General features: G+C 42.3%; 1 protein-coding gene across 1 annotated transcript in view; it reads left to right on the top strand.

Moving 5' to 3' along the window:
• LOC311116154 (A disintegrin and metalloproteinase with thrombospondin motifs 7-like) overlaps positions 1 to 25,707 on the top strand; it is a gene marked incomplete at its 3' end in the record, with an annotated part of 94,765 nt that overhangs the window by 25,215 nt on the left and 43,843 nt on the right. The window contains exons 8-9 of the mRNA XM_084191279.1: positions 7,603 to 7,746; positions 16,132 to 16,276. Coding sequence (XP_084047405.1) covers positions 7,603 to 7,746; positions 16,132 to 16,276 — 289 coding nt within the window. The remainder of the gene's footprint in view (positions 1 to 7,602; positions 7,747 to 16,131; positions 16,277 to 25,707) is intronic.

The raw sequence follows: 25,707 nt of genomic DNA, 5'->3' as shown, positions 1-25,707 counted from the left end.
GGGGATCAGGAACGGGCCGGACCGGACTGGTGACACACACCACTTGCTTGGTGCGAGGAGCGGGACTGGGTTTCCTTATAAACCTCCGCTCCCTCTGCTGCCTAACCAGCTCCTCTCGCCGTGCCTCTACACTCTCCTTCTCCCTTAACACCTCCTGTAGCTCCTCCCTCTGACCAATTAACTCCTGCTCCCTCTGGACCAATAGCCCCCGTAACCTGGTGGCCTCCTCTCCTAGTCTGCAGATACGCCCTGTCGCTGCCTCCTGCTGCCCCGTCGTCCACGCCGTGTGCCCCCCCCAAAAAAAAATTATTGGGGTTGTCTCTCGGGTGTCCGTCGTCGGCATGGTTGGCGCCGTTTCTCCTCTCCTGCCTGGGCATTTTCATTCATCGCCCTCCGGTAACGGACGGCCTCTTCCTCCGTGATTCTCCCCCAACCGAGGAGGACATCCACTAACGTAACCTCCGGCGTTTGCTCCTGGACACGCTGCTTGGTCCTCTTTTGGTGGGATCTTCTGTCACGATCGTCGTTAGATGAAGCGGACCAAGGCGCAGCGTGATAGGCGTACACACTGTATTAAATGTACACAACACAAACCAAAACAACAAAACAAACGATACGTGAAGTCCTAGGTTAAACAACAAACCTTACGGAACAAGATCCCACAAAACATACATGCCAAAAGGCTGCCTAAGTATGGATCCCCAATCAGAGACAACGAGCTACAGCTGTCTCTGATTGGGAACCACCCTGGCCAACATAGAAATAAACGATCTAGAATGAAACACATAGAAAACTAAACAATAAACCTACACACCCTGGCTCAACATTAGAGTCCCCAGAGCCAGGGCGTGACAGTTTGTTTGTCAATGTAACCAAATATCAACATTTTAAGGAGATGCAGCTTCTGCTTCGATAGTTCCATCTGTGCTACTAACGTAATCTGGCTTTAATTCCAATTTGTCTACAAATAATTATTAAAAGTTTTAATTTGATTTAGTCCTATTCTATAACTTTTGGTTGAGATGGAGACGTGACTCCAATGTATCAATTATTAATTTGTAAACTGGAATGTTTTTATTCAAACAATTGCTACTTTTTAAATACAATAAATAGCCTATTAACTTGTCGACAAGTTAAGAAATGATATGTTGAATTCATGTCTCCAACTCAACCAAAAATAAAAAGTTAAAGAATGGGATTAAGCCAGTGACTCAGATGGAACTATCCGCAGTCTCCTTTAAATGTTGATACTTGGTTGAATTGTCAACCAAACACAATTCAATATTACTTTTGTAATATAGGAAATAGCCTGAAATTAAGGCTATTTTACAAACTAATGTAACATTCAACTTTAAAATGAGTAACACATCCATGGCCACATTTTGAGGTTACTGTAACTATCAATTCCTTCTTATGTAATCATATAAAGCGTACATAGGTCATTGAGATAGCATGCATAGGTCATTGCAAGTTTGTGGAGATCTTCACAATTGCTGTAATAATAATCTGTGCAGAATCTCCAATGGCATTGATCACTTGCACCATGTACTGTTAATCTAATCTCCACTGCAATCCAGGTCATTTGGTTCTGCTATTAGATAAAGCACAGTGATAACACATTAATCTCTTGTATAAATAAACAAAATATTATATTCCCATTTTAAACTTTGCTGTGCTTTTAAATGGTTGAAAGCGCAGTGATAGTCATTTGGGTGACAACTAAATCAGACATTGTTTTTCCATTGGAATTTGGTTGTGCTTTTAGGTGGTTGAAAGAATTGTGATAACTTTTTAGCTGTAATTTTTGAGTGGATGAATCTCATTGATCCAACGTCTCAACCCAAATATTAGGCAGTTATCCATGTTGAAATGATGTGGTGTGTCCAGTGGGTAGTGAAGAGTAGTCTATACCAAAATGGCTTCTCTATTTTGGAAGATAGTAAGGAGAATAACAGACCCAGGTGGCCCTAACGAAGCTTGAAAGCTTCTGTCTGATGTCTCATTTCTCTCTGCTACCAATTGCAGTTATCTAACACCTTTTGATCTTCTTTGTTGACAACATCACACTAAGATATTGAGTTCTTCACACGAAGCAACCTGGACCCAATTTATGTTGCTTGCAACAGAGTTGCATTTGGTCTACTCCGCATGTCACCTTAAAAAAATTAATTGCCTGCAACATAGTTGCATTGCATCATCGCAAGAGATAGAAACTGACTGTATGCAATGTCCAGTCAGTAAGAAGAAACCTTACATGACTCGTCATGTCAACACCGCTCAGTGCTGCTGCAAACCGCATCAAAAGAGACAGGACAAATGGGAAATGTATAAACCATTCTAGACACCGTGGCTAGTCGTGGTTTATGTACATGGTCTGGCAGTCAATTAATGTCATTTTAATAGTGAACCCAGACCTTTCTCTGTCCAGTTTCAACTAAAATTGTCCAACATGAACTGCACTAGCTAGCTAAATAGCTTATCTCATCGCTAGCTTGGTTAGCTAGCTAGCTGTTGTTAAAAAACACGGTTGGCAAATAGGCAACATTTTTGGCTAACTAGCTAAATTGTACAGCCAGTATTTTGTCTATATCGATGCTATTACAATTACCAAACGTTTGGATAAACAAATCATTTATGAAAACGTGATGTATGACAAGATTGGATGTTGCAGTCAACTTCAATTGCGTTTTGAAGTGCTTTGCCTTCGTGTATCAGCAAGGTCGCTTGAGATGTCGAAAATTGCTGGAACAGAAATTGTGTCCAAATTGATTCATGTTACACAGGCTTCACACAGGCAGCCCAATTCTGATCCTTTTTGTTTTTCACTAGTTGGTCTTTCGACCAATCACATCAGATCGATTTACATCAGATCTTTTTCAGAGCTGATCTGATTGGTCAAAAGACCAATTAGTGAAAAGTAGATCAGAATTGGGCTGCCTGTCTAAACGCAGCCATAGAGTAATCCACATGATGTTTAATGTCCATTGTGTGCTAAACAAAAATAAGTGTTTCTTTCATGTATTAGGGCTAGTCTTATAAATGCCCTCCTGACAAACACAGCTATATAAATGCATTGTCCCCAAATACCCTCAGTAATAATATAATAATAATAATAAGCCATTTTATCCAAAGCGACTTAGTCATGTGTGCATACATTTTTACGTATGGGTGGTCCCGGGGATCGAACCCACTACCCTGGCGTTACAAGCGCCATGCTCTACCAATTGAGCTACAGAGGACCACAATGACAATGCATTGTACCCAGACACCATCAATTAGGATACATTGTACACAAACACCCATGGAGAATATATCCTCATTAAATAATGATAACAGGCAGGTGTTGGATTTATGTCCCCCCCATGTCGCTTAGTTATAATGTGTGGCTGAGAGAATGCAACAGTAAGTATTTAATAAGCATTCAGTGTGCACCTGAATGAAAGAGGAGCTGCCGAATGTGATACCATGTGACATTTGCTCTGGTCCCTCCACCCCTTTAGATCCTATTAATGAAGCTCTTTGTCCTCAGTGTTCTGTTGTCCTTAAGGCAGACACTGGCATTGGAATGATGTTATGTTGTCTTTGAGGCAGACTGTCATTGGAATTATGTTCTGTTGTCTTTGAGGCAGACACTGGCATTGTAATGATGTTCTGTTGTTGTTGAGGCAGACACTATGGGCCCCTAAACTAAGTAGACAATTAAAAACACATACAGCCAAACATCAATACAATGGCAGTTCAATGGAGAATGACACAAACAATGACAAACACATTGTTGAGGCGGACACAATGACGTTGAAATTTGTGCATAATAACATAAATATCTATGAAATTATCCCCCTCTCAACTAATTAATTTGACAATTAAAATCATATACAACCACACACAAATGCAATGGCAATATACTCAAGAACAAACACAAACAAATATAGGATCTATCTCCATTGTGGTCTTTGATAGCAAAACACAGAATCTCTCCATTGTAGGCAACTGATCTTGTTTTTGAGTAGCTAATTATCCAGGAGAGCTAACACATGTTGCGCTAATAAGGCCAACACTGCAGGCCTTAACAAGGCTGGCTGGTTGTTCAAGATAGCAAAGTGGGGGTGTTAAAAAGGGAGGAGAGAAAACGAGAGAGGAAGAGAGAGAGATCAAGGATGTGCTGTCATTGAGCAGAAAAAGCAGTTGAGAAAATGTTATAAATCACAACCAGAAGAAACATTGTTCCAAATCAAATAAAATGTTTCGCATTTGCCGAATACGATTTTTTTTTTGATTTTAGTAATTTATCAGACACTTTTATCCAGAGGGACTTACAATTAGTGCATTCATCTTAACATAGCTAGGTGAGACAACCACATATCACAGTCGAAGTAAGTACATATTTCTTTAATAAACTAGAAAAGTTCCTTTCCTGAAGAAAATGTGGTGTGCTTGCTAGCTTGTGAAGGATTGATTGATAGGATAGCCTGAACATGTGAAAGTTTGTTTGATGCCTCTAGCTTGAATGGTTTGAGTTACTGTTGGTAGGCTATTTTATGCAAATGAATGCACATTTATATAGTTATAGTTGATAAACGTTTTTAAGAATTTGAAGTTAGGATAACCTGAACATGACAAAGTTTGTTTGGTGTCTCTAGCTTGAACGGTTTAAACCCCCTAAGGTCAATGTCCTTGGCCCCACGGACATCTAATTAGCATATTACAAAGATCCCCATTTAAAAAAACCTGTCAGTTTAAGCTAGAGATATCTATTTTTTTGCATTGGATGTGTCTCAATCCACCACATCCGCCTATGTAACACTTCTGCATCTACGGTGAAAGGTGACAGCGCTAGAGCGGTGTTTGTCAGACCATGAGACATCCCGAAAATGGAAGATGAGACTTGCATGAACACGTACATATCGGTTGTTTTGCCCTAGGATGCCCACAGGCCTCACAAGACTCGTCTGCAGTCGGTACAGCCGATCTGCCAACTTCTGTCTGTAGCGTCCGAATAGTTTGGGCTACACACTAATATGACCCTTCTGTACATGTTTGTGAGAGATGAGACTCTCTCGAACACGTACCGTACATGTCGGTTGTTTTGCTCTAGGACGCGCACAGGCCTCACAAGACTCAAACAAATTAACGGAAGTATATATGGAGACTGTTTAGTGACAAAAATATCTGTTGAATCTGTTAGTCAATGCGTTTGTATGGGCTAATAGCAGTAAGGCCAACTTTTTTTTTTTTTCATCAAATAATTTATTTCGATATTTTTGGGATACTTCAAGGGGTCTTAAAATTCCAAATCGAAAATCTAAATGTTCCTTGGTATGATGCAAGTTAGTTAAGTCAGATAAACACGTTGTGCAGCACACAAGTACAATTAATTCACTATGTGGTACGTAGATCCAAATGGCCAATGACAAGAAGATGAAGGTCCACACTCTTGGGATGAAGGTGATTTGAAGATACATTTGTTTATTCCATTAGGGACAAATGTCTTGGCCGATCAGGTTTCATCAGTGTCAATGTCATTGCCTTAATTCGAAGGGTGTGGACCTTATCAATGCTGTATATCAATGCAAAACCTAATAGAGTTTGATGGAGTCAGTAGTTGAGGTCAACTCCAGTCAATGTATAGCATGTCTCTGTACATGTCCCACTTTATTTTTTGAAAGAGCTCTAACTGAACTAGCACTGAAAGAGCTCTAATTGATCTAGCACTGAAAGAGCTCTAACTGAACTAGCACTGAAAGAGCTCTAACTGAACTAGCACTGAAAGAGCTCTAACTGAACTAGCACTGAAAGAGCTCTAACTGAACTAGCACTGAAAGAGCTCTAACTGAACTAGCACTGAAAGAGCTCTAACTGAACTAGCACTGAAAGAGCTCTAACTGAACTAGCACTGAAAGAGCTCTAATTGATCTAGCACTGAAAGAGCTCTAACTGAACTAGCACTGAAAGAGCTCTAACTGAACTAGCACTGAAAGAGCTCTAACTGAACTAGCACTGAAAGAGCTCTAATTGATCTAGCACTGAAAGAGCTCTAACTGATCTAGCACTGAAAGAGCTCTAACTGAACTAGCACTGAAAGAGCTCTAACTGAACTAGCACTGAAAGAGCTCTAACTGAACTAGCACTGAAAGAGCTCTAAATGATCTAGCACTGAAAGAGCTCTAACTGATCTAGCACTGACCTTGGCGTTCGTTGGAAAGGGGCCCTTGACTACTAACAACAGCAGGGTATGTAAATATAATTTAAAAGTGAGTTTGAATAGTCTTTGAGGCTTCAGCCCTCGTCTTGGAGTCTTTAGAGCATCACAGAGTGAAGCTGTGATATTGGTTGGTTGTGGCATATATTGCGAAGCCCCCTAGAGTGATTCAGATTGGTTCTAAATACTCTGCTCAGTGGCCATAGGGGTAAATGTGACAGGGTCGGGTAACGCTTGTGTGAGATCCGGAAGTCCGGCGACCTGATGAAAGCAATGCGTGGCATTAGCTTAGCGGGCACGCTACCCACTACAAAGACACCAAGACTGATGCCAGACATGTTTGTCAAAGGATTTTGTGCGGTTTCCAAGGCAGGCTCTGGCAGCGTATGATGTGCATGTCTGGGTCTGGCCTTGAGTGTCTTCTCTTTGGACTCTCTGTACTGTGTGAATGTGTATGTTCATATGTGTGCGTCTAGGCAGCCTGTCTAGGCAGTCGTGCCAAGTTGGATGGATGTTTGAAAGGTGAATGACGTTTTCACTGGTGTAACAGAAGGTTAGACATTCGTATTGTTGACACATCGATTTTGATTTATTTTAGCTAGTGACTTGACTATTGACAATATTAGCATTCTTTGTGTGGCTTTTCTGAACATACTCTCTGCATCAGCTGTGTGTGTATGTGTATATATACTGAGTGGACAAAATATTAGGAACACCTGCTCTTTTGATGAGACTAACCAGGTGAAAGCTATGATCCCTTATTGATATCACCTGTTAAATCCACTTCAATCAGTGTAGATGACAGGGAGCAGACAGTTGAAACATGGATTGTGTATGTGTGCCATTCAGAGGGTGAATGGGCAAGACAAAATATTTAAGTGCCTTTGAATGGGGTATGGTAGTAGGTGCCAGCGCACCGGTTTGAGTGTGTCAAGAACTGCAACGCTGCTGGGTATTTCACGCTCAACAGTTTCCCGTGGTTATCAAGAATGGTCCACCACCCAAAGGACATCCATCCAACTTGGCTCGACTGTGGGAAGCATTGGCGTCAACATGGGCCAGCATCCCTGATGAACTCTTTCGACATCTTGTAGAGTCCATGCCCCGACGAATTGAGGCTTGTCTGAGGGCAAAAGTGGGTGCAACTCAATATTAGGAAGGTGTTCCTAATGTTTTGTACACTCTGTGTATACTGTATATTTGAGAATGTATACTATATTGTATAGTTGTCCACTCACTCACTGTGCCGTCACTGTGTGTGTGCATTTGAGTGTGGGTGTGTGGGTGGGTGGGTGGGTGTGTGGGTGGGTGCATATTCCTAAATATCTGTGTACATGTCAAATTGTCCATGCAGGGCCCACTCACTCTCCCTTCTCTCTGTGGGATGTGCTTCTATGCCGCAGCTTTGGGATTCAACATGATGGCAACGGCAATGACTGTGAGCCGATTGGGAAAAGACCTTTCGTCATGTCTCCACAGCTCCTGTATGGCACCTCCACCCCCAGCTGGTCGCGCTGCAGCCGCCAGTACATCACCCGCTTCCTGGAGTGAGTTCTAATTCTATTGTCCCACACTGATGACCTCATCATTCTGTCTGTTTACGTTTCTCCCTGTTTCTCTCTGACTTTGTAATGATCATGCAAATAATAATATATAGAAAAACCAGACAATGCATCATTCAATCAGGCTTAATTGAACTGATGGAGTTAATGTGTGATTGAGCTACAGTGGTCCTCTGTAGCTCAGCTGGTAGAGCATGGCGCTTGTAACGCCAGTGTAGTGGGTTCGATCCCCGGGACCACCCATACGTAAAAATGTATGCACACATGACTGTAAGTCGCTTTGGATAAAAGCGTCTGCTAAATGGCTTATTATTATTATTATTATTATTATTATTATTATTATTATTATTATTATTATTATTATTATTATTATTATTATATTAATGCAATGTTCTCAAAGGAAAACAGAATGCAAACATAATTTCCTCACTATCTGTCGTTCTATCTATCTCTCTCTCTCTTTATGTCTCTCTCTCCGTCTCTGTCTTTCTCTCTCTCATTCTCTCTCTCTCTTCTCTCCTCACCCCCTTCAAACCACTTTATCTGTCTCTTTCCCGTCTCCAACTCCCAATGCTACAATCATCATCCACTCATCGTTTGTGCCACTGATGGCCCTTGAATCCATAATACAGCTACTCTCCAATAAGGACCTAATGTAATATGTACCGTATATATGCGCTGGTTATGAGTGCATTCTAATTGTCCCATGGTCTCTTTGTTCCATGTTCCTTGCTTGATGCTTTCAAATTGATCAGTTCCACCACTGATGTATCCACTTTCAATCTACCATCTACCCAAATAGCCTGAATATGAGAGGGTTGTATGTGGATGGTACTTAGAATGTTTAAATCGCAGATCAATTGACAAAAACTCATCATTGCTTAGTACCATCCAATTGATCTGAGACTCAGAGACTTGTTTGGTTCCTATGTAAACCAGGATAAAGGCTCTCTTTCAATACATCATGCACCCTTTCCGGTCATAGGTCTGTGCTGATGAAATTGTCACCTCACATTATGTGTGAATATGTTATTTTCTAGGACACGACTGTGTCTCTATCTTAATGCAAACATACTGAAAGATGTATACTTTGTCATACTATAACAGATATGCTTTCTGCTTTATTTGTGTTTTTGCAGCTTGAAAAATAATTGAAATACCTCCTTGTAAGCGCCCTCAGCTTTTTCTAAAACATTTTAGTCATTTTAGCAGACGCTCTTATCCAGAGCAACTTACAGTTAGTGAGTGCATACATTTTCATACTGGCCCTCCATGGGAAACAAACCCACAACCCTGGCGTTGCAAACGCCATGCTCTACCAACTGAGCTACACGGGACCTGTAGCTTCACAGGAGGATCGTACGCTGTGCTCTCTGAGGCTTAGACTAGACTGACTCAATAGTCTCTTTTAGTGATGATGCCACTCAGACTTTAATGAGGATAGCAATGAAAGAAATATGCACCTGGATTCCCAGAATTCAGGTTCGTAATTAGGATTCATTTGTATTGTTGCTCAGATCTGAAAGTAAAAGGATTCGTTTCCAATCGTGACTCCAAATGTCAGAAGTGATATTATGAGGTTTTCTTTAGGAAGGCAATGTCATGCTTGAATCCATTGCAAATCCCAGAGACTGCTAACGGCATTTGAAATGTAAATAGATGCATAGAAATGTGTTGATGCGTAACAATGCATTGATACATTGAGGACCACTGGCTGTACCATGCATGTTCTGTCCAGTTGTCCACTCTATATGCAAGACAACTGGCCACTCCTCTGAGCCTGGTTCCTCTCTAGATTTCTTACTAGGTTCCTGCCTTCTAGGGAGTTCTTCCTAGCCACTGGGCTTCTGCCTCTGCATTGCTTGCTCTTTGGGGTTTAAGATGGGTATCTGTAAAGCACATTGTGACAGCTGCTGATGTTAAATGGCTTTATAAAATACATTTGATTTGAGTGTTATAATGTCATGAGCTTACCTTAATGATATGGTGTATCCTCCAGTTCTGCTCAGAGTAGGACCGTTTCAGATGGGTAGCTCATATTGTCAGAGTAGCAGCAGGGTTAGGAGAATGAGCTGGCATGCAGCCGGTCAGTCGGTTCATTGTACTCCCACTCCGTCCTGCTCCTGAATGGGAGAGGGTAATAGCCTCTCCTTCCAGCTGGCACTAGCCATGGGCCCATGTACACCACTCCTATCTCTCCTCATCCTTCCCTCATTTTTCTCTCTATCTCACTCACTCTTTCTTTTTATATATATATATTTATATCTCTCCTCCTATTTCTTCATATATGTCTCTCCTATTTCTTCCAGCTGGCACCATCCAATTGCCTCCCTCTAACGCTTTTTACATCCCATCTCCTCCTCTTCCTCCATTTGTCATCTTTCCCTCCCTCCTCTTCCTCTCATCTTTTCCTGCACCCACCACAAGGGCTAATGGCCGAGGGGTTCCTCAGGGCTCAGTACTCAGTTCTATTCAGTTGTCTGACTCTGAGCTGTAGGTGTTAGTTAAATGTGGAATGTGGAATGGCATGCTGAGCCATGGGGTTCAGATGGTTATCCTATAGATGGGCTGAGGACGGAGAGAGCGGCTCTCCAACAATGTCTAGACTAGATTGTTTTGAAGGGGAGTTGGAGGTTGGAAGGAGACGTGGGGGTTACAAAAAAGCCCCAAAGCTTTTCATGTGTGTAATTGCAATGAAAAGGAATCTGGAAATTGCAGCGAGGACAGTTATTGCCTACTGCTTGATTGTGAGAGGACAAGACTTCTAAGACTTAAGCTGTAAATGAACACGCACCATGCAGTGCGTCAATTTTTTTACTGTTTGAAAGGTGAATGACGTTTTCACTGGTGTTTACATAAGGTCAGACATTCGTATTGTTGACACTTATTTTAGCTAGTGACTTGACTATTGACAATATTAGCATTCTTTGTGTAGCTTTTCAGAAAATAATCGAGTTTATAAAGTTACTTCAACCTGCATAAACTTCTCCTGGACAGCACAAGTGTTTTTCTTCCACAAGCCTCTTTTCAGTGGACCCATGCAGCCATAGTCACTCATGGAGAACAATTTAATTGCTCTTGCATAGTGGTCAATATTATGTCATCCCAAATGCATCATCATTTATTTTATTTATTTGAGTTTTATTTAACCTTTATTTAACTAGGCAAGTCAGTTAAGAACACCTTATTTACAATGTCGGCCTACACCAGCCAAACCCAGACGATGCTGGGCCATTTTATATGTATGCATCATTAAACTCCTGGTTATTGAAGTCTCATTGAAGAGGTAGTCATGTAATGTAGGTTAAGCAGCTGTTAACAGATGTTGAGACAAATATTCCCCCCCCTTTTAGGAATACTGCATCTAAAGTTACAAAGAATAGCTTTGCCCTTGGATTAACCAGTTCAATCAAAGTTTGCATTTCAGAATCAGGGAAAATAATAAGTATTAGGGGATGTTTTGTCCATAGATCCCTGTACTATTGTCCATTATCAGATGCACAACATATACATTACACAGAAATGCTAGCACCTGCAATCACAAATGCCATTATCTTAGCTGTTAAATGGTCTTTTTTAGTTTAGATTATTTGATATTTTAAAATAAGGTACACATACAAAAAGTATGCACTTCATTTAAGAATCAGAAGAGAAACACAAAGTCTCCGCCTTATTTCCATTTGGTCCTCTATCATGACAGCGTTTGGCAAATGTGGCAAGACCAAAAAAACCACAGAAGCTAAAATGGCAGGTCAGTCTTCAGGAGTCGCTACTGTGGTCCAAAGTCTAATACAGGGTCACTTGTTCAGCTCTGAAAGCAGTCTGTGGAATTCTCCTGACCTACATTTCTAGGCATGTTGATTTTTTTTTTTTTTTTTTTCTTCCTGCAGCTGTGAGGTGCAGCTGGCCAACTCCACCTTTATAGCTCCTCCAGATGATCTGGGCCTGTATTCATAAAGTGTTTCAGCGTAGGAGTCCTGATCTAAGATCAGTTTTTCCTTTTAGATAATGCTGAATAAGACAGGGAGGACCTGATTCTAGATCAGCAATCCTATTTTGAGACACTTGGGAATACAGGCCCTGAGTTTGGTAGTCCTAATCCATCTCACCAGCTTCACCTTTTTCTGTTATTTTACCAGATCATCTCAGCTTTCAAGCTCACAGCTCCAAAGTAACCAAGTGGCCATTTTGTTTCTCGACTGGGTGCATAGGGTTCATTGAATGAAGTACATTTGAACTCCGTCAAATCTATGGAATTTGTTGAAATGAGTGTCATGGAGCCTATTGGAGCAATTCACCCTATCTAGTTGCCATTATTGATTGCCTGATAGTGAAATCAGTCATTTAATATTTTGCGTGTGAATCTGGCTGTTGCTAGGTAGAGGAAATTCCAATGCATTGCTTAGTCTCAGTTAAGCCTTATTCATCATTAGTCACAACAAAATCAGTTGTATTAGCGTATTTATCATGACTGATGTCATAATCTGTTATAGCATGTTATTGTATTGGTTTGGACTGATGCCGTGTCTACACTGTGAAGTATTTTCAGATGCATCATTGTATAAATGTTGCTTCAGAAATGCAAAAAATCTTTGTTAGAGTTGAAATCACTAACATATTTTAATAGGTTATTTCAGGTGAAATGCTACATAAGTGGAACAGACTGAGTTTACTGAAGCAGGATATTAGAAAGGCCTTTAGCCATAGTTTTATCAATTAATTGCAAAGACAACAGTTGTAAAAGTAATGGTTTAAACATTCTTTGCTGAATCTGTCCAGCTCAAATGTAATAACCCACTATACTGCAGGCAATAAAACATGTGAACTTTAGCTACCCTGATACTCCAGTAGGTTTCAATATGACTGAATAGTGTCTGAGGGATGAAATTGGAGATCAGAGTTGAGTTTTGCTCGCTGAGATCCACACAACTTTTTACATTGTTAGGAGAGAAACTAGCCTGGTCTCAGGTCTCTTTTGTACTGTCTTGCCAACTCCTGTGGTCATTGTTTAGCGTGACAATGACCATAAAAGTCGGCGATACAGCACAAACCGATCTAGGACCAGGCTTGAGAGAAACAGGCCTGCTGGGAGGATTTGAGTCTTGATAGCAGTTCCACTTACTGCTGTGATCACACCTCACCAATTACTGGGTCAGAATCAGTGGCCTGGGCAGTGATGCAGAGAAAACAACATTCAATAAAATAACACCGTAGCCTGCCAAGGGTAGAAATGATCCTTTGCTCTATTCAGAAAGCTTTCAGACTAATCAGTGTGAATGAAAGCAGTAGAACTGGTCTTGATTGAACACTTCAATACTCTTATTGATTACCTTTACCGCCCCCCCTCGATGGAGTTGTGTTGTGGTCGCCTCAGGGTCTCTTCTCGTTTCCACCTCCAGAAATGAGCCAAATAATATATTGGTAAATTTATTTTTTACAATTATTTTAACATATTGGTCCATGCATATAGCCTATGCATGGTCTATATTATGAGATGTGCTATTAGCAATAAGCATTATCACCTGTAGCCCAACTGATGCAGCATAGTGGCTATAAATACATAGGCTGAAGCATGGGGTTGCCTATCTGCATTTACCCTGTTGGGCTAATCATTGGGCGAGTTCGTTTTGCATGGCGGAGTTTGTACATGTTTAGACCATTCCATTGGTCCTTAAGTGAACTCTCCACCCACCCGGGGCACCCATGCAAAACAAACTCTCCCATGAGTTGAGTCACAGGTGTGCCGCTAAAAAAATCAGCTGGCAGGTGGAATGTGAACGTTCTTCCAACGTGTGGGTCAGCTCGTGGTTCAGAACAATTACATTTGTCTGAAACATTTAAAATTAAAATAATACACTTTTTTTTTTAAACAGGAGCTTGTTATGTAGCATTGTGTTGTGAATTCCATTCTGTGAGCAGCGAGGCAGACAAGGCTACCAACCACGCACGCATTGAGAGTGTAGAGCCGGGAACAGTCCGTTATTTGTGTTGTGTGAAAACATTCTAATTTGTCCACATGCAGAGCTTATGTTCCCTCTCCCCACGTGAGAATACGACACGTTGCCAAGTTGACTTTCCCTGGATAGCCTAGCTCACCCTAAAATGGCTAATGTAGGCGGTAAATTTAAGGTTATGATAAGGGCAGGGGCGCAACTTTGGTTTTAGAAGTGGGGGGGGGGGCATAACTATTATTATTTTTAAACAATTTATCCAGTCGGATAAACACTCCAAACAGCCTACCCGACGCTCGGAGGCATCCGCATGGTCCTAAAGCATACCGTTGCCTTGTTTTTGTATCACATTTCAATGATAAAACTGGGGGGGGGGGAAACAAAAATGCAGTTTCAGAATGTGGGGGGGACATGTCCTCCCCGTCCCCAGGGAAAGTTGCGCCCCATTGTGGAAGTAGGTGCTGCACGAGTGAAATCAACACGGTAGATTGTTACACAGCCTGCACTAAGTGCAAGCAGGGTAAGACTATTTTTTCCAGATAATTGTTAATTATTACATTAATTAATGCTTAGACGAAACGCAGGCCATATAAAATGGTGTGGCTGGCAAGCGTTTGAGTAGCCTACTAAAATACATTTAGCCTACATTTGTAACCTATATTTGATTCTGGGATTTCCCTCCTATGGCACTCGTAACTTGAGTGCACCTCCAAAGGAATATTTACCTCGCATAGAACACACAACATCAAACCGTACTTTCACACAGGATTTACGCTATTTTAACCCCCACCCTTACAAACAGATGTGGTTGGGCGTCTATTTTAATAGATCCATTGAAAATATACCCATCAAAAATAAATCCATTATTAATTTGTTTAGGCAGGTCCTAAGAAACATTAAAAGACTAATAAAATGTATTTGAAAAAAAATTGTATGGCATATTTTGAGTTCAATTATGTTGGGCTACTGGTCTGTGCAGCGTCATGCACACAAAAATCACTAGTTTTGTTCATTAAACAGCCAAGACACACTTAGGCTACCCTGATCACAGTCAACACACATATATGTTATAGTAGGCTAAGAATAGAATGAAATATAACAGAATAAAATACAGCAAATATTTCCCCAACACAACTTGCATCATGGAAACGTGTGGAACCGCTGTCATATAAAAAAAAAAAAGGTGATATTTTAAAACAGAGCCCAGGGCAAGCCCATGCTTTTTTGATCTCTTTCCTAATCTGTGTTGTTAGGGAGCGTAGGAGCTTACATTGAGAGTATCTTCATCATGATACCCACAGAAAATAATAGCAATCTATATTTTCAAAAGCATTTGAGTCTCATGTTCATATTTCACCACCTCAGCAGGCTTTTGGAGTTGCCTGTATCCAACACCACGGGTATTCAACTCTGACCCTATGAGGTCCGGAGCCTGCTGCTTTTCTGTTCTACCTGATAAATCAGTCCCTGGTTGTCAGATTCTTCTATTCATTACTCATTTTGTTTGCGGAGGAAAAGTAAATGTGGACTGTTCCAGCGTCTTCAAAGTGCGGCGGGAAATTAAAACTGTCCCAATACTAGGATTTGTAAGTGCCCCTTATGGAGATAGATTGGATCCCCTTAAAATGGGGATTGACTCGTTTTATATTTAATGTGATAGAATGCCTGCTGTATTCATGTGGTTACAGCTTGGCAGTTTGACTGAGCTGGAGTTGACTTCTAACGACTGGTTTGACTGTGTCATGCAGACAGCTCTCTAAACTATGTTAGCACCCTGTCTGTCTGCTTTGTTGCATGGAGACCTTGTCATGCCGTCACTGTCTACTCAGTCACATACAGCGCTGTCAACTATGAAATATATGGTCCATTAAAATCAGGCTCAATCATATTTCAGCCCTCCTCCATTTTGTTCTAGCCATAAAGGGATAGTTTGGGATGTTGGCAATGAAGCCCGTCATCTATTGTCCGATGAACTCGTGGATACCCTTTCTATGTCTCTGCGTCTAGTATGAAGGAAGTTAAAAAACAAGGTACTTTCGCAAGCCAATGCTAACTAGTGTTAGCACTAGCTTAGCCAGACTTCCAGTCTTTGCACTAAGCTAGTTTGCATTGGCTCATGAAACGACCTTTTATTTAATTTTTTTATATTATATATATTTATTATTATTTTATTTTTTTGTTATTTAGTAGAAGGCATACATTTTCATACTCTAACTTCCTTCATACTGGACGGAGAGTCATAAAAATGGTATCCACGAGTTCATCTGATCTGGGGAAGTAGATAACGGGCTTCATTACCAACATCCCAAACTATCCCTTTAATAACACACCTTTTCACCATCTCGATTTGCGTGTGCGCATGTGTGTCACTTTAATGCATTTGTCTGACCACCATGTTGTTGTGGTTGTTCTTCCACAGTCGAGGCTGGGGCTGGTGCCTGGATGACCCCCCTGTGCGGAACGTGCTGGATCTGAACTCTGTTCCCCCCGGGGTCCTGTACAGCGCTGCCCACCAGTGCCGCCTACAGTACGGCTCTGGGTCCCTGCTCTGTGACGACGTGGACGTAAGACCCCTGAATCTGAACCAATACTTGTCTGTTTCTTCAGCATGCTCCTGCTATCTGCATATCCCTCTATGGTGTGCCCTCTCTGTCCCACAACGCTCGTCACAGCTCTCCCCTTCTCACTTCTCCTCTTGTCTCCTCTTCACTAATGGTGTGTCATGGCCATCATACCTTGCTCTTAATTCCCCCACTAGTTACTGTAACCCTGCATCACTCCTCTTAGCCCTTCCACCTTCTTCTCCCTCCGTCACTTCCTTACTGCTCTCTGTCTCTATTCTCACATCCCCCTCCATTTTACTCTTTACTCCTCATCCTCATTACTCTTCATCCTCTTTACTCCTCCACTCCTCATTACTCCTCCACTCCTCATTACTCCTCATCCTCTTTACTCCTCATCCTCATTACTCCTCTTCCTCATTACATTACTCCTCATTACTCCTCCACTCCTCATTACTCCTCATCCTCCTTACTCCTCATCCTCATTACATTACTCCTCCCTCATCCTCTTTACTCCTCATCCTCATTACTCCTCCGCTCCTCATCCTCATTACTCCTCATCACTCCTCATCCTCATTACTCCTCATCCTCATTACTCCCCCACTCCTCATTACTCCTCCGCTCCTCATCCTCATTACTCCTCATCACTCCTCATCCTCATTACTCCTCATCCTCATTACATTACTCCTCCCTCATCCTCTTTACTCCTCATCCTCATTACTCCTCCGCTCCTCATCCTCATTACTCCTCATCACTCCTCATCCTCATTACTCCTCATCCTCATTACTCCCCCACTCCTCATTACTCCTCCACTCCTCATCCTCATTACTCCTCCACTCCTCATTACTCCTCCACTCCTCATTACTCCTCATCCTTTTTACTCATCATCCTCTTTACTCCTCCACTCCTCATTATTCCTCATCCACTTTACTCCTCATCCTCATTACTCCTCTTCCTCATTACATTACTCCTCATTACTCCTCCGCTCCTCATTACTCCTCATCCTCCTTACTCCTCATCCTCATTACATTACTCCTCCCTCATCCTCTTTACTCCTCATCCTCATTACTCCTCCGCTCCTCATCCTCATTACTCCTCATCACTCCTCATCCTCATTACTCCTCATCCTCATTACTCCCCCACTCCTCATTACTCCTCCACTCCTCATCCTCATTACTCCTCCACTCCTCATTACTCCTCATCCTTTTTACTCCTCATCCTCTTTACTCCTCCACTCCTCATTATTCCTCATCCACTTTACTCCTCATCCTTATTGCATTACTCCTCCGCTCCTCATTACTCCTCATTACTCCTCATCCTCTTTACTCCTCCACTCCTCATTACTCTTCATCCTCTTTACTCCTCATCCTCATTACTCCTCACCCTCTTTACTCATCCACTCCTCATTACTCCTCATCCTCTTTACTCCACCACTCCTCATTACTCCTCCAATCCTCTTTACTCCTCTAATCCTCTTTACTCATCATCCTCTTTACTCATCATCCTCTTTACTCCTCATCCTCATTACTCCTCCACTCCTCATTACGCCTCCACTCCTCATTACTCCTCATCCTCATTACATTACTCCTCCACTCCTCATTATTCCTCATTACTCCTCATTACATTACTCCTCCACTCCTCATTACTCATCATCCTCATTACTCCTCCACCCCTCATTACTCCTCCACTCCTCATTACTCCTCATCCTCTTTACTCCTCCACTCCTCATTACTCCTCCACTCCTCATTATTCCTCATCCTCTTTACTCCTCATCCTCATTGCTCCTCATTACTCCTCATTACTCATCATCCTCTTTACTCCTCCACTCCTCATTACTCTTCATCCTCTTTACTCCTCATCCTCATTACTCCTCATCCTCTTTACTCCTCCACTCCTCATTACTCCTCATCCTCTTTACTCATCCACTCCTCATTACTCCTCATCCTCTTTACTCATCCACTCCTCATTACTCCTCATCCTCTTTACTCCTCCAATCCTCTTTACTCCTCATCCTCATTACTCGTCCACTCCTCATTACGCCTCCACTCCTCATTACACCTCCACTCCTCATTACTCCTCCACTCCTCATTATTCCTCATCCCTTTACTCCTCATCCTCATTACTCATCCTCATTACATTACTCCTCCACTCCTCATTATTCCTCATACTCTTTACTCCTCATCCTCGTTATTCCTCATTACATTACTCCTCATTACATTACTCCTCCACTCCTCATTACTCCTCCGCTCCTCATTACTTCTCATCCTCTTACTCCTCATCCTCATTACATTACTCCTCCCTCATCCTCATTACTCTTCATCCTCTTTACTCCTCCACTCCTCATTACTCCTCATCCTCTTTACTCCTCATTACTCTTCATCCTCTTTACTCCTCATCCTCATTACTCCTCACCCTCTTTACTCATCCACTCCTCATTACTCCTCATCCTCTTTACTCCACCACTCCTCATTACTCCTCATCCTCTTTACTCATCCAATCCTCTTTACTCCTCATCCTCTTTACTCCGCATCCTCTTTACTCCTCATCCTCATTACTCCTCCACTCCTCATTACGCCTCCACTCCTCATTACTCCTCATCCTCATTACATTACTCCTCCACTCCTCATTATTCCTCATTACTCCTCATTACATTACTCCTCCACTCCTCATTACTCCTCATCCTCATTACTCCTCCACTCCTCATTACTCCTCCACTCCTCATTACTCCTCATACTCTTTACTCCTCCACTCCTCATTACTCCTCCACTCCTCATTATTCCTCATCCTCTTTACTCCTCATCCTCATTGCTCCTCATTACTCCTCATCCTCATTACTCATCATCCTCTTTACTCCTCCACTCCTCATTACTCTTCATCCTCTTTACTCCTCCACTCCTCATTACTCTTCATCCTCTTTACTCCTCATCCTCATTACTCCTCATCCTCTTTACTCATCCACTCCTCATTACTCCTCATCCTCTTTACTCATCCACTCCTCATTACTCCTCCAATCCTCATTACTCCTTATCCTCTTTACTCCTCATCCTCTTTACTCCTCATCCTCTTTACTCCTCATCCTCATTACTCGTCCACTCCTCATTACGCCTCCACTCCTCATTACGCCTCCACTCCTCATTATTCCTCATCCCTTTACTCCTCATCCTCATTACATTACTCCTCCACTCCTCATTATTCCTCATACTCTTTACTCCTCATCCTCGTTATTCCTCATTACATTACTCCTCATTACATTACTCCTCCACTCCTCATTACTCCTCCGCTCCTCATTACTTCTCATCCTCTAACTCTTCATCCTCATTACATTACTCCTCCCTCATCCTCATTACTCTTCATCCTCTTTACTCCTCCACTCCTCATTACTCCTCATCCTCTTTACTCCTCTTTACTCCTCATCATATTTACTCCTCATCTCTTTAACCCTCATTACTCCTCATCCTCTTTACTCCTCATCCTCATTACATTACTCTTCCCTCATCCTCTTTACTCCTCCACTCCTCTTTACTCCTCCACTCCTCATCCTCTTTACTCCTCATCCTCTTTACTCATCATCCTCTTTACTCCTCATCCTCATTACATTACTCTTTCTTCATCCTCTTTACTCATCCACTCCTCATTACTCCTCATCCTCTTTACTCCACCACTCCTCATTACTCCTCATCCTCTTTACTCCTCCAATCCTCTTTACTCCTCATCCTCTTTACTCCTCATCCTCTTTACTCCTCATCCTCATTACTCCTCCACTCCTCATTACGCCTCCACTCCTCATTACTCCTCATCCTCATTACATTACTCCTCCACTCCTTATTATTCCTCATTACTCCTCATTACATTACTCCTCCAATCCTCATTACTCCTCATCCTCATTACTCCTCCACTCCTCATTACTCCTCCACTCCTCATTACTCCTCATACTCTTTACTCCTCCACTCCTCATTACTCCTTCACTCCTCATTATTCCTCATCCTCTTTACTCCTCATCCTCATTGCTCCTCATTACTCCTCATCCTCATTACTCATCATCCTCTTTACTCCTCCACTCCTCATTACTCTTCATCCTCTTTACTCCTCCACTCCTCATTACTCTTCATCCTCTTTACTCCTCATCCTCATTACTCCTCATCCTCTTTACTCATCCACTCCTCATTACTCCTCATCCTCTTTACTCATCCACTCCACCAGGGACCGACTCTTTACTCCTCATCTCTTTACCCCTCATTACTCCTCATCCTCTTTACTCCTCATCCTCATTACATTACTCTTCCCTCATCCTCTTTACTCCTCCACTCCTCTTTACTCCTCCACTCCTCTTTACTCCTCCACTCCTCATCCTCTTTACTCCTCATCCTCTTTACTCATCATCCTCTTTACTCCTCATCCTCATTACATTACTCTTTCTTCATCCTCTTTACTCCTCCACTCCTCTTTACTCCTCATCCTCTTTACTCCTCATCCTCTTTACTCATCATCCTCTTTACTCCTCATTCTCTTTACTCCTCATCCTCATTACTCATCATCCTCTTTACTCCTCATCCTCTTTACTCCTCATTACTCCTCCACTCCTCATTACTCCTCCACTCCTCATTACTCCTCATCCTCATTACATTATTCTTCCGCTCCTCATTACTCCTCATCCTCCTTACTCCTCATCCTCTTTACATTACTCCTCCCTCATCCTCATTACTCTTCATCCTCTTTACTCCTCCACTCCTCATTACTCCTCATCATCTTTACTCCTCTTTACTCCTCATCCTCTTTACTCCTCATCTCTTTACCCCTCATTACTCCTCATCCTCTTTACTCCTCATCCTCATTACATTACTCTTCCCTCATCCTCTTTACTCCTCCACTCCTCTTTACTCCTCCACTCCTCTTTACTCCTCCACTCCTCATCCTCTTTACTCCTCATCCTCTTTACTCATCATCCTCTTTACTCCTCATCCTCATTACATTACTCTTTCTTCATCCTCTTTACTCATCAACTCCTCATTACTCCTCATCCTCTTTACTCCACCACTCCTCATTACTCCTCATCCTCTTTACTCCTCCAATCCTCTTTACTCCTCATCCTCTTTACTCCTCATCCTCTTTACTCCTCATCCTCATTACTCCTCCACTCCTCATTACGCCTCCACTCCTCATTACTCCTCATCCTCATTACATTACTCCTCCACTCCTTATTATTCCTCATTACTCCTCATTACATTACTCCTCCACTCCTCATTACTCCTCATCCTCATTACTCCTCCACTCCTCATTACTCCTCCACTCCTCATTACTCCTCATACTCTTTACTCCTCCACTCCTCATTACTCCTCCACTCCTCATTATTCCTCATCCTCTTTACTCCTCATCCTCATTGCTCCTCATTACTCCTCATCCTCATTACTCATCATCCTCTTTACTCCTCCACTCCTCATTACTCTTCATCCTCTTTACTCCTCCACTCCTCATTACTCTTCATCATCTTTACTCCTCATCCTCATTACTCCTCATCCTCTTTACTCATCCACTCCTCATTACTCCTCATCCTCTTTACTCATCCACTCCTCATTACTCCTCATCCTCTTTACTCCTCCAATCCTCATTACTCCTCATCCTCTTTACTCCTCATCCTCTTTACTCCTCATCCTCATTACTCGTCCACTCCTCATTACGCCTCCACTCCTCATTACGCCTCCACTCCTCATTACTCCTCCACTCCTCATTATTCCTCATCCCTTTACTCCTCATCGTCATTACTCATCCTCATTACATTACTCCTCCACTCCTCATTATTCCTCATACTCTTTACTCCTCATCCTCGTTATTCCTCATTACATTACTCCTCATTACATTACTCCTCCACTCCTCATTACTCCTCCGCTCCTCATTACTTCTCATCCTCTAACTCCTCATCCTCATTACATTACTCCTCCCTCATCCTCATTACTCTTCATCCTCTTTACTCCTCCACTCCTCATTACTCCTAATCCTCTTTACTCCTCTTTAATCCTCATCCTCTTTACTCCTCATCTCTTTACCCCTCATTACTCCTCATCCTCTTTACTCCTCATCCTCATTACATTACTCTTCCCTCATCCTCTTTACTCATCCACTCCTCTTTACTCCTCCACTCCTCTTTACTCCTCCACTCCTCATCCTCTTTACTCCTCATCCTCTTTACTCCTCATCCTCATTACATTACTCTTTCTTCATCCTCTTTACTCCTCCACTCCTCTTTACTCCTCATCCTCTTTACTCCTCATCCTCTTTACTCATCATCCTCTTTACTCCTCATTCTCTTTACTCCTCATCCTCATTACTCATCATCCTCTTTACTCCTCATCCTCTTTACTCCTCATTACTCCTCCACTCCTCATTACTCCTCCACTCCTCATCCTCATTACATTATTCTTCCGCTCCTCATTACTCCTCATCCTCCTTACTCCGCATCCTCGTTACATTACTCCTCCCTCATCCTCATTACTCTTCATTCTCTTTACTCCTCCACTCCTCTTTACTCTTCATCCTCTTTACTCCTCATCCTCTTTACTCCTCATCCTCTTTACTCTTCATCCTCATTACTCCTCATCCTCATTACTCCTCATCCTCATCCTCATTACTCCTCCACTCCTCATTACTCTTCATCCTCTTTACTCCTCATCACTCCTCATCCTCTTTACTCCTCATCCTCTTTACTCTTCAACCTCATTACTCCTCATCCTCTGTCGCTCAGTTGTTCTGTTCTTCTCCTCTCTAAACTCACATCACCCCCATAACCTGTCAACAGACTGCTGTCTGCCCCATAACCTGTCAACAGGCTGCTGTCTGCCCCATAACCTGTCAACAGGCTGCTGTCTGCCCCATAATCTGTCAACAGGCTGCTGTCTGCCCCATAATCTGTCAACAGGCTGCTGTCTGCCCCATAATCTGTCAACAGGCTGCTGTCTGCCCCATAACCTCTCAACAGGCTGCTGTCTTCTCCATTAAAACATCCCCCCTATAACCTCTCAACAGACTGCTGTCTGCTCCATTAAAACATCACCCCTGTAACCTCTCAACAGACTGCTGTCTGCAAAAACCATACATGAGACATGCTTTCTAAGTGGCCAACTTGCTGCGTCTATACACACTGTGCAGCAATGCTCCGGCAATTGTCCATGTGATTGGAGTGACGGAATTTAAAGGGCAACAAATTGGACCAAGAGCATTTAATCTTAAAGGCCAGATGTGTTGGCAAACGATCTGCAAGCCAATACATACATACATACAAGGTTCAAAGTGGCAAGCTTTACGGTTTAAATTGGACGCTCAAGCGTATTGGATTCACATGTCTTTGTTTGTCTAAATGTGTTTTGAAAACTAGTTGTAAGCCAAAACACACAAGGTGCAAAGAGCTGTGAGGTTTTGATTAGACACACAAGAATATGTTGTCTTGGTTCGAGTCGTGGTACTGATGGCAATTTTCCAGTTTTGATTCTGTTTACATTCCATTATGAAGGGGAAGAAACCCACAAGAAGAATATACACAGAATATTTGTGAACAGTTCTGCATATGTTCATCCCCGGCAGACTTCTCGAAACGTCGATGATAGAAAAAAGTGAAATGAGTTAATCTGTATGTAAAATCATTATTCCAATAGTACCCTTTTGATAGAAAATGCTTGCCTGCTGAGAGTTGGTTGCCATAGGCTACACTGTAATGAGAAAATGATGCTGTGAATGATAATACACTGATAATACACTGGTCTGACATTTAAACAGTACATACATAAACAGCCAATACGTTCACCGTAATTACTTAACACACTTCAAGGGAATTCCTCGCTTGCAGCTTGATCGAATAGCGTCACCCCTTAACTGTAATGTTTTTTGACAGAATCTGAGGGGGCCTATATGTGTTTGGTTAGAGGAAAATGGGGTGATTGCTCGAATTACCAGCGAGCTACTGCGAGGGCCAGAAAGATAAAACTCACAGCCACCTCGCTTTAGGAGAGGAGATCGGTAGGCGGAAATAGAGCCGCCGAATGTGTACCCGTTTATCACTTCTGGAATTACGGTGATTTGAGCTGGAATTACACCCGTTCCCCCCTGTCATAATGGATGTTTGGTATATCCGGCGCTTGGAAACCGTCACGGCTTAAGTGGTTAGAGCAACTGGTGCGAGACAGCGGGGAGGACAGATCATTAATAAACCCCTCGCTGGGCACGGAGCTCATCATTTCAGCTCATTGAGGAGGTTTGCAGTGAAGTCAGCTGGAGCTGGATGGATGGTGGCACTGGACTGTCTTCCTGCAGACTTTCCATAGACTTCCTCTGGTAGGGTGTTGTGGAAACCCCGTAGTTTACACAAAACCTCTGCAGAGAGAGCGAGAGAGCGAGAGAGCGAGAGAGAGAGAGAGAGAGAGAGAGAGCACACAAACATTCTCAGCCAGGGTTGGAGTTACTACAGCCCTCCCTATGAATAACATTAGCTGCTCACTCCGTGTGCTTGGGTTTACAAGAAGCCCACCAGGGCAGGAAAGCAAGCGTGGGATAGATCATGTCCTTCAACCCTCTTTGGTGCCGTTGCCAGGACTGAAGCAGGAAATCTGAATGGAATTAGGGAATCCTTGGTTTCCTCCTCCCCTTTTTAGATAGTGGTTGGAAGGATGGAGAAGGACTTTTCTTCCTTAGTCTGTGTTTTGTAAACAACACCGGAACAAAACATTCCCAAACGTATAAATGAGTGAGAATTTGACACTTTTCCCAACGTGCAAATCTTGTTGAAATGATGACATTCCAAGATTAAAACCAGTTGGTTCTAAAGTGGTTGTAATGACGTCAATTCAACTGACTTTGCCTGCTGGGTTAAGGCTGAATCATAACTTGAGGTCCGTATTGACATTGATGCACGATTTTAACTGGATTTAATTATTCAGGATGTCATTTACTACTAGCTCGTTAGTAAGTAAGTGTTGCATATACACTGAGGAGACATGGTTAACATTAACATCCACTAACTGGCTGATGGAGGGAGGAAAATATTAGATAAGATGAAGGGATGAATTGTAGTCGTATGGAGACTTAATGAGGAATGCCCCAAAAAAATAACCAAGGTGTCATTATTAAATAACATGAACTAGCTGCATGATGTAGTACAGTACATGCACACAGAGAGGATGACAGTCAAATATAAATCACTTTTCATACCAGCATTAATATATCAAATGTACATTAATATATGCACGCACACACACATGGTTGGGCCTGAAGACCGTAAGAAATTTGCATAGCAATAACTCCTTTCCCCCAGTTTTCCTATCTTACCTTTTTAACGCGAGTAAAGTACATGTCGTCTGACGGCATCCGCTAATTTGTCGGTGAACTTTCCAAATGCCGACAAAGCAAAATACGTTAGTCAAGGTGGGATCTTTTTGTGTCTGTAAAATTAA

This window comes from Coregonus lavaretus (genome assembly GCF_964263955.1).
Source record: "Coregonus lavaretus genome assembly, contig: HAP1_SCAFFOLD_780, whole genome shotgun sequence".
In the NCBI taxonomy this organism is placed as follows: domain Eukaryota; kingdom Metazoa; phylum Chordata; class Actinopteri; order Salmoniformes; family Salmonidae; genus Coregonus; species Coregonus lavaretus.
Note: the sequence above shows the minus strand (reverse complement) of the source record. Positions and strands in the feature narration are given on the sequence as shown.